The sequence below is a fragment of the Crocodylus porosus genome, unplaced genomic scaffold (genome assembly GCF_001723895.1).
Source record: "Crocodylus porosus isolate Cpor-Errol unplaced genomic scaffold, CroPor_comp1, whole genome shotgun sequence".
Taxonomy (NCBI): Eukaryota; Metazoa; Chordata; order Crocodylia; family Crocodylidae; genus Crocodylus; species Crocodylus porosus.
This window is the reverse complement of record NW_017728937.1, coordinates 788,185-798,102: the sequence shown is the minus strand read 5'-3', so window position 1 is coordinate 798,102 and position 9,918 is coordinate 788,185. Positions and strand designations below refer to the sequence as shown.

The following is a 9,918-nucleotide window of genomic DNA, read 5'->3' as shown; positions in this document are numbered from 1 at the left end:
TTACATTTTGAAGCAACCTTGTCAGCAATACAATCTTCCCTCACAGCCAGAAGTCAGGTGCCTTTGAAGTGGACCTTTCATTGATGTTTGAAAGCCAAGAGACCAGTTCTTCCTTGAACTTTTGGCAGAATTCTGCAGGTAGGTCATCAAGGTGGAAGCCTATGCCTGGTTCATCTCCCCCCATGGGTTTGACTGTTTCCTCTGACTACAAGCCTAAAGCTGGCTGGACCCATTGCTGTATTGGTATTTGTGGAATCATAAGACTTATAACAAAGTTACTCATTTCTTCTAGGCTGGGTGGAAAATTTATTCTTGTAACAAGCCTGGTGGAATTTCAGAAATTGGTCACTGTTCTTGCCTGGGTTAGTAATCACCTGCCCTTGTTCTGATGTAAACACTATTATATGGTGTCTGTGGCTTCTCACCTTTTCTCTGCACGCAAGAAGTGTCCTTGTTCCATGTGCATGATACAATGGCTGCCTGCCTTCCTGTGTCTCAAGCAGCTGAAACTGATCCTCTCTCATTGCTGCGGAATGAAAACCCAGATCCATTAAGAAACTTCCTCAAGGGCAGACAGGGAAACTGTAGCCAAGCAAGAGACTGAACCAAATCCTCTGAGTACTACCCCAGATGGATTCCTCCCGCTCCACCCCTCTACACCCTCTCTAGCAGCTGTCTTTATCCCCTGGGCAGAACTGAATAGTCATACCTCCCCACGGGTGGTGATCACAGTGTGGAGGACACAGGTGTTTTTAAATGAGTGATTCTCAACCTTTTTGGACTTGAGGCAACCCTTCACAATTTTTGTGAATGTAGTGGCACCCAGCTCAAAACTAATGTATCTATTATAGTGCTAACCTCCTTACAGAGCGAGTGGGCAATAGATGAGTGGGACTGTCCAGGAAGAGACAAGCTTGAGCTTGCACTTACCTATTTCCTCATACCTTGCTTATCTCCGCACACCTTGAGACACCCTTCAAAGAATCTGGTGGAACCCCAGAGTGCTCCAGCACCCTAATAAAATGTCACTGTTCTACACCCTTCTCACTGTGGGGTCCCAAAGATTCAGAACTGGAGGAAACAGCCCTGTAGATGTGCTCTACCTGTTCCTGTACCACTTCCTGCACACACACATTGTTCTGAGGCAGTAAGTAAAGCTCATGTGCCTCGCAACTTCAGCAAACTCCAGAAGTGGAGTTTAAGAGACTGTCAGCTGGACAGGGATCAAAACTGCAGCTATAATCCTACTGGGTGTAGGACCTAAGACAGTGACACAAAACCGCAGAAGTTAGGCATGAACAGCTGAACCACACCTACACTGGAGTCTCTTCTACTGACACCTCTTAGGAACTCCCTGGGGAAGGGATTTCAGGATGGACCCTTCCCTCATGAGGGCAAAGCTCTCGAGTTAAGATGGTGTGTATGCAGAGCTGTCAGTGGCTGCCCCTATCCACATTCATCCTGTCCCACTGCATGCTCAGATTCTGCCCAGGTAGAACAGGAGAAAAAACAAGACACTGGAAGGAAACTTGGGGCCCTGCAGGAATAGACAGGAGTAGGGCAGTACCAGTCGGTGCCAGGATGCCTCAGTAGGCTGGCATCACGCACTTAGGAGCCCCAATCCCTGCAGCCCACCTCCCTGCAGCTCAGCTCAGAGACAGAGCACAGGGGGACCCAATACAATTGAACTAGCTACCCAGAAAGGCCTGCCCACCCCACTGACTCAGCCAATGGCCCCAACGGCTTGGCAGGGGGAAGGAAGGAGCAGGCCACAATGGGGAACAAGGAATGGGTCGCCTTACAGCCAGCTTGCCAGAGGGTCCTGCCAGGAGCTGTCCTCTGCTCCCTGATTACATGAAAGATAAAGCAAGCAAAATATGGGAGACACAAAGTTGGGAGACTCCAGGGATGCACCTGAGACCACAGCTGCCCCTTCCATTATCAGAAAGATTTTATTGTCTCATCAAGTGGCACCAACATAATTCATTGCTCTGTTTGTGAAATATGTAATAGGGCAGCAGAGAGGAAGAGAGTGCAAGCTCCAACCCCAGGTCCCACCCTGCCCCAGCTCAGTGGAAAAGCAGGCCAGAGGGGACAGGGCTGGGCCCCTTCACTGATTACAAAAACCAGATACTTTATAACAAGAGGCTGGTGGTAGGAAAGGGCAGCAAGAGGAAGCGGCCGGCTTGCAGGAGGCAACAAAGGGACCCAGCAGCTCTGAAGTGTGATACAAAGTGCATAGGTGTGCCTGCCCTGCCCCAGCCCTCACTGTGCATCAAAACAGCACATGGATGGCGGGGGAGGGGGGCTGCGAAGGTTGTGCTGTCACATTCCCCTTGCCCACATGAGCCTCTTTGGTGCGCGAGCTGTCCAAGCCCCAACAGCAGACAAAAGACGCCTGGAACACAGAGAAAAGGCAGACATTAGCAAGGGCAGACTGGTGCCATATAGCACCCCATCCATAAATGGAGAGCCTGGCAGGCTGTCCTGTGTGGGGGATAGGCTCCAGGTGGTGAAGGGAGGTTGCCCAGAGCCAGTGCACTCATGGGTGGAAAGTCACGAAGTGTTTGACATGTTAGAACCCCTGCTCCCCCACCCCAGGGCTGCTCCCCAACCAGAACCACCCCCTCCTCAAGAAGCAGCAATTCATGAAGGCAGGAGACAGAAGCCCCACTGCTCCCTGATCATCACCACTGAGCCACCTTAACTCAGCCCCCTGCTGTAGAAAAACAGGCCTTGGCCAATGGAACTGAGAAGAGCTGCCCTCAGCAGGGCAGATCTTATGACACGCAGAGAGCCCCCAGCCAGATCTGCCCCCATTCAGGGAGCCATTCTTCCTTCAGGAGACTTCCCTTGATATTCAGTCTGAATTCCCCACTCCTGGCAGCACCCATTACAAGAGATCCCAATCATGCCATGACACACAGCCCCCACCAGGTGGTGCCATCATCCCACAAAAGCATGACTGGAGACACTGCAAGGAAGCAAATGGCCAGCCTGACCCTGCCCATCACAAGAGGCCAAATGCTGGGATTCAGGAAGCAAAGGGTGAGGATCCTACAGGCTCAGCAGGCTGCTCTTCCCAGTGACAGAGGGGATAAATGCTTGTGAAGCTGATGAGGTAGATCCTGTGTCCCCACCCCTACATACCACATCCCACGCCTAAGGTCAGGACATCAATGTGGCCCAGCACACACAGGTGTGGCTCAGATGTAGGATTTTCCCTGGTCAAGGCTACAGAGGCTTTGTTTCCCATGACCACAAATGTGCTGAGGCAGGGTGCACACATGCACTGCTCACACCCCACACCTTGGTGCCACACAGGCTCAGAGTCCTGGCAGTGCCACTCCAGTCTGTAAGGGGATCACAGGACTCACAAGAACCGGGCCCAGGTCAGGTCAGCCCCTGCCGTGAAAACTCACTTGCATGATCTGTTTCAGGATTTTTTCTTTTTCAGCTTTAGTGCTTGCAGCCATTGGGGCGAGGAGGTTTCAGACCTGCAGGCAAGGAGAAAAGTTACAGCCTGTAGGACAGCCAAACCAGGAAAAGCCAAATCCCCCTTAAAATGCACAGACCTGACCACCGCCAAATCTACATACACCCCAACACCATGTGCACACCTCACTAACTCCTCCCAAACCTACATACATTCCCCTACACCAGGGGTGGGTAAAATACAGCCCATGAGATGAATCTGGCCCGCCAAATGATTGTCCAGCCCGCAGCTGCTCCGCTGAAGGAGACTCATGTCTGACCCACAGCTGCCCTGGCTTTTGGTGCCTCTTGCCCTTCTCCCTTCCTCAAGAGGTAGCCAGCTGCAGCAGCAGAAGCTGCTCCCCTCCCCAACCCAGCCCAGCCCAGCCTGCCCTTTTCCACACACCCCGCCATATACTCCAAGGCAGGGGGAACTAAGCTCCTAGCCAAGCTTCTGCCTGGCAAAGCTGTCTTCATGCAGTTCCAACCCTGCAGCCATTCACAGGCCAGACAGCCTGTCCTGCAGTGAGCGTCAAAGCTCAGATAAAGTTCTTCCTGCTGACAGGGGAAGGGCTGCAGGGGGAAGAGGGCGAGAAGCCATGGGTTACTCAGGCTCTGCCATGCTGGGCTGGTGCCTACTAGGGGCACAGATGCCACTAATGCAGTGCCACACTGTGTTCCCACAGGCTGCTTTGGACCATGCCACTTGGGCACTGCTGAAGTGACTCCTGCTAAACCCTGAGTCTCCAGCATGCAGCCAAGTTAGGCAGGAGCCATGCCAGCTGCTCCAGCTTCACCTATGCAGCCCATAGTAGTGCACAGGAACACAATGTGGAACTGGCTGGCCTGGCTGCATGCCGGCAACTCAGGGTGGTGCAGAAGGTGCAGTGGGAAGGAGCCTCGGAGCCGGGGGTTATCCAGATGCAGCCAGGCCAATGCTGTGTTGTGTTTCCCGCTTCTCTCTGCATCCCCAGCACGCAACTAGGTTAGGCAGAAGCTGCTCCAGCTGCACCCACGTGGCCCGGGGCAGCACATGGGAACACAGTTCAGCACCAGCCCAGGCTGGCTACATGCCAGGGACACGGGGAGGGGGGAAACAAAGGTTATGTTCCCCTAACCTTTGTCCACTCACCTCTCTGCCCTTAGATCTGCGGTGGGCAGTTATTTGGGCTGGAGGGCCGCTTAGGGAGTTTAGGTGAGCTGTTGCTAGGGGGAAGAGGAGGGGAGAAAGGAGATAGAGGTAGGGGTGCTGACCCAGCCGCAAAACTCCCTAAGTGGTCCTCCAGCCTGCCCACCCCTATGTGGGTGGACATACAGCTTACCCCTGTTGTACACCCTCACTGACACCTGCCAAATCACACATATCCCAACACTCCAAGTGTGCCCACATCAACAAACATGCCTTCCGTCTCACACATTCATACCCCAACACCTCTATTATGTATGTGCACTGATACTGCCCATGACCCAATGCCCAAAGGTTTGCTCACACCCTCTGACATATCCTGGATTCCCACCCACTCCACCAATGCCTTCTCTAACACCCCAAGTCTACACACACACCCACACCTCCAGGATATACACATTTACGGCTACCTCCCAAGTCCACACGCTCTCAGTCACTGACCCCACCCAGATCTATATACAGTCTGTGTCTTCAGCAACCCTACCATGTGAACCTCCCAAGACTACACACCAACATCCTCACCAATACTCCAAGTTTGCACGTACCCACTGACACCCCAATACCTCCCAGCTGTGATTAAGGGAGTTAAGAAGAGGGGCTAGGGTTTCTGGAGCTCCAGAGAGGGAAGATGAGGGGCTAGTGCTGGAAGCAGGGGAAGGAAGCAATCCAAAAGAGCAGCAGAGCCTGGCCACTGTCTGTTTAAGGGCTTAGGACCAGGAATCATGTACAGTGAAGCAAGGCTTCCTGCCAAGCAGGCCAAGCCCTGGGAAAGAGGGCTGGATACCATCTGCCTCCTCCTCCTCCTGTTGCAAGGGAAGTGCTGCTGACCTCGCTCAGCCCACCCAGGAGATGACTGAGCTGCAGAGGGCCCAGCTGCGAAGAAGAGCTGGGGTAAGGCTGCAGCTGGCCTGAGGCAATGAAGCCCAGAGGAGAAGGAGGGATTAGAACTCAGAAGCATTGCTGGTGGGGACAGATTTGTCCAGCAAAAAAACCCCAAAAAACACTTCACTCAAAACACCTCAGGGTCTTCAACGAGTCCAGAGGACGAGGTGGGGCACTTGAGAGCCCATCCCTGCTGCCCCCTCCACAGCTGCTCCATGAAATTAAGGCTTTTGGCCAGTTTCCTGCTGCAGCGAACAGCAAAACTGATGAGAGCATCCATTTCATGAGCAGCTGCAGGGGCCTGAGGAGCTGCCAGTTTGGCAAATTTGGATGCAGGCCTGATTCAGGCAGAAACCAGATTTCAAGGGAATGAACTTGCCAGCACACTAAATCCATAGTGTTTGGCCACCTTGACTTCTGAGTCAGGAAAGAGGCCCACTTGTCCAGCACCCATGATCTCAAGGAGAGGGAAACAGCCTGAAGTACCACAGAGGAAGGCAGGGGGCTCTGGATGGAGGGGGCCAGAGTTGTGTTGGGGAAACAGACCCAGTAAATGTGGCCCTCTCCAGACGATTTCACTGACAGTGTTCCAGCCTGGGTTCAAGTCCTTGCAAAGACTGAGGAGAGGAGAGGAGGAGAGGGCAGGAATCTGCAGGACCACTCTGAGCCACAAGGAGGTGCCCCTGAAATTACAGCCACTCACACTGACAGACATGCATACATCCTGACAACTCTAAGATGAACATGATGAAATCAGTGTAACGAAATCATCCACAAAGCTAACTGCACTTTATTGTGCATTAGCAGATGCATGACAAATAGATCCAAGGAAGTGATACTTCTCTATGCAGCACTGGTCAGACTGCAGTTGGAGTACTGCGTCCAGTTTTGGGCACCATACTTTAAGAAGGATGTGGATTACCTTGAGAGGGTCCAGAGGAGGCCACTCGTATGGTTAAGGGTTTGCAGGCTAAGCCCTATAAGAGAAACTAAGGGAAATGAATCTCTTCAGCCTCCCCAAGAGAAGGCTGAGAGGTGATCTTGTGGCCTACAAATTCATTGGAGAAGCAGGGTGGTGTGGGGGCAGCAAGGAATCGGGGATACCCTGTTCACCAGAGCACCTCTTGGGGTAACAAGGAACAATGGTCACAAACTGATGGACAGCAGATTTAGGCTAGATATCAGGAAAAACTTTACAGTAAGGGTGGTCAGAATCTGGAATGTGCTTCCAAGGAAGGTGCTGCTCTCCCCTACCTTGGGGGTCTTTAAGAGAAGGCTGGATAGGCATCTGGCTGGGGTCATCTGACCCCAGCACTCTTTCCTGCCCAGGCAGGGGGTTGGACTCAACGATCTGTTGAATCCCTTCCGACCCTAGTATCTATGAATCTACGACTCCTCAACACCCCCAGCCAGGCACATACCCAGCAACACCCTTAGGCCTACAAATACTCACCAACACCTGCAGGTGTGAACATATACCAACACTCCAGGTCTACACAGACACTTGCCATCATCCCAGATATACAAACAGCCTCCCAACAGGAACCTCCCCCCAAACCCAGGTCCTTCATGGAAGCCCCCAAACACATGCATGCCTCCCAACCCATCCCCACCATAAAACCCCTTCCCCCACATACAGCTCAACCACCTTCAGCGTAATCTCCCACCCACATACCCCACACACAAATGCACACTCAAACTTCTGGACAGCTCACAGGACCTTCCCTCCCTACTTCTCCGTTAGAGCAGGGTTTCTCAACCGGTGGGACGTGTCCCACTGACAGGACGCAAAGGCCCTCTATGTTGGACTCAGGTCACAGTGGTGAAATTGGGAGTCTCACAACGGGACTTCCAGTTTCACTTTTGCATGCTTCAATCAGCTGTTGGGGGACGCCCCCACAAACCTTCGACTGGCCTCTGGGGGACAACCCCACACTGCTCATCAACCGGTGGAACCAGGATTTTTTGACCTTACATAGGTGGGATGCAAGGTGCAAAAGATTAAGCACTGCTGCCTTAGAGGACCTCCCCAACACACACTGCCACCTTTCTCCCCTCACAAACCGCCCCCACCCCCACCCACACACCCCAACCTGGCCCTTCATGACTGCCCCCTCCCCACACACTCCCACGCTCACCCTGAGGATTTCTCTGGCTTGGGGGGTAGTGCAGGGGGCTTCCCAGCCAGGCCAGGGACCTTGCAGGACTTGGAGCGCTGCATGTGGAGCTCCTTGGATGAAGCTGGCTTGCCCTCCCCTGGCTGGGCTCCCTCCTCGGCAGAGCGGTTCCGGCCCCTCAGTTTGGCCTGCGCAGGCAGGAGAGGAAGGGACAAAGAATGAAGTCAGACAGACGCATGGACATCCTGGCTTTCTGTACAACTCCTCTCTTCACCCCTCTGTCAATTGCACATCACCCTCAGACCTACCAGTTACCCAGGACAAACTACACCCCCAGCCTTTTCTGAGCCCTCCCACCTGCCTGCAAGACTTCCCCAGCAACCTCCTCCATATCAGCTCCTTCACACCAGTTTTCCCCGGCTCCATTCCAGCCTCACTTACACATGAAGGCCTCCCTTTCTGCACCCCCACCCCACAACACTTCTGTGCCAGCCCCTCTTGACACCTCCTTTCTCATACCCCGGCCTCCCCAGCATACTCGCACCAGCCCAGGCATTCCCAGCTTTCCCAACCATGATCCAGTCCAGCAACCTCCTCATCCCAGGACCCACTGTGCCAGTCCCCTCCCCATGGCCGCCCCTCCCACGCTTAAGACTCTTGCCAACACCTCCTTTTTCTTCAAGATCTTCTACATTAAATATGCTCCCACTCCACCCCACCCAGCACTCCACATTCAACTCATCTGACATCTCCTTACAGGCCCCTATCACCCACGCAGAGACAGGCTTGCCCTGTACCACATAGTCAGAGGGCTCCCATGTCCTGCTCAGGACCAGGGACCCCAGCTGGTGCTACCTTGATGGCAGATGGATTCAGGCCTGGGAACAGAGACACCTTCGCTCCCTTAGAGGCTGGTGATGGCCGTGCGCGCCTGCTCTTTGGCTCCTCTGCTGCCTCCTCATCTGAGGAGGCCGTACATGCTGTTCTAGGCTCTGAAGGAAAAGCAGAGAGGACAGCATCAGGCTACATGAGTATATGCCACCCCAACAGCAACAAGCCAGTGACAGATTAGGACTACCAAGAAGGAGCACATACTAATGCCACATCCTCACTAACACCACATTGGAACAAACACCAATGCTACATTAACACCAACATCACATAACACACGCCCCACACACAAATGCCATCACTGGAGAACATCATGCAATCACTACCTCAAACACATCATGCCATACTGTCAAGCAGATACACTTGCCAATGCCACATCAATACCAGCACACTGGAATGGGGCGATGCCAAACCAATGTTGCTGCCATGTTGAAACGAAGGCCACTGCTGCACTCATGGTTCCATTGTGCAAGAAAGCATGCCAAGGTAACACCACCAGCATAGCAGAAAATATGCCCAGTACACATCAGACACCCTGACCTACTACCACAACAGGCACACAATGTCAATACCACCTCAAGACACACACTCCTCACAGGGCTACCTGCACTGGCACCATACCACACACTCCCTCTACACACAGAGATGCCAATGAGACAACACCATGATGCCACACATGATCACATATCAACATCATGCCATAGAGGAACACATACCACTGCTATCCCAACATCCTCTCCCACAAAAGGATGCATCGTGCTTCCCTGTCAACACTGCATCAGTACCATGTCCCACCAGCAGACTGGAAGCTGTATCAGTATCACACCACAGCCACACCAGGCCCAAGATGCAACCTATCCCTGCTGTTAAGCCCACCTGTGGAGTCCTGGAACATCCAGCTGTCTCCCTCCATTTCTGACAGCCCCAGCGTAGCCCCAGGGCGGATGGCGGGTGCCCGGTGCCCTCGCTTGCGACCCAAGCTGGCTTTGTTTCGGGACACAGTGCTGTCAAGAACTTCTGCATCCTGTACACACCCCACAAAGGGCAGACAAGAATCAGTGAGAGCCATAAGGGGAGGGGAGCCAGGTGTCCAAGGAGAGTGGTCGCTCCTTAAGGAGACGATCCTCCAAGCCCAAAAGGGAGGTAATCCCAACACGGATCAAAGGAAGCAGGAGGGCACACAAGCCTCCATGGCTCACCAAAAGCATCCGAGAATGTCTCCTAGCTAAAAGGGAGGCGTACACCCAATGGAAAAGAGGGGCCATCACCAGGTATGACTATACTGCAGTTGCTCAGGGATGTAGGGGGGCAGTCAGGAAGGCCAAGGCAGAGATGGAACTGGGACTAGCTTCCCAGATTAAGGACAAC

At 53.4% G+C, this 9,918-nt stretch overlaps 1 protein-coding gene across 1 annotated transcript in view; it reads right to left on the bottom strand.

Annotated features, from left to right (window-relative positions):
- Positions 1-1,927: 1,927 nt before the first annotated feature.
- The window catches only part of TNKS1BP1 (tankyrase 1 binding protein 1), a 25,643-nt gene continuing 17,652 nt past the window's right edge, over positions 1,928-9,918 (bottom strand). Inside the window, exons 9-13 of the mRNA XM_019547208.1 lie at positions 9,427-9,574; positions 8,515-8,651; positions 7,681-7,847; positions 3,423-3,497; positions 1,928-2,398 (exon numbers count right to left, since the gene is read on the bottom strand). Of these exons, the coding sequence (XP_019402753.1) occupies positions 3,437-3,497; positions 7,681-7,847; positions 8,515-8,651; positions 9,427-9,574 (513 nt within the window). The 3' untranslated portion in view covers positions 1,928-2,398; positions 3,423-3,436. The remainder of the gene's footprint in view (positions 2,399-3,422; positions 3,498-7,680; positions 7,848-8,514; positions 8,652-9,426; positions 9,575-9,918) is intronic.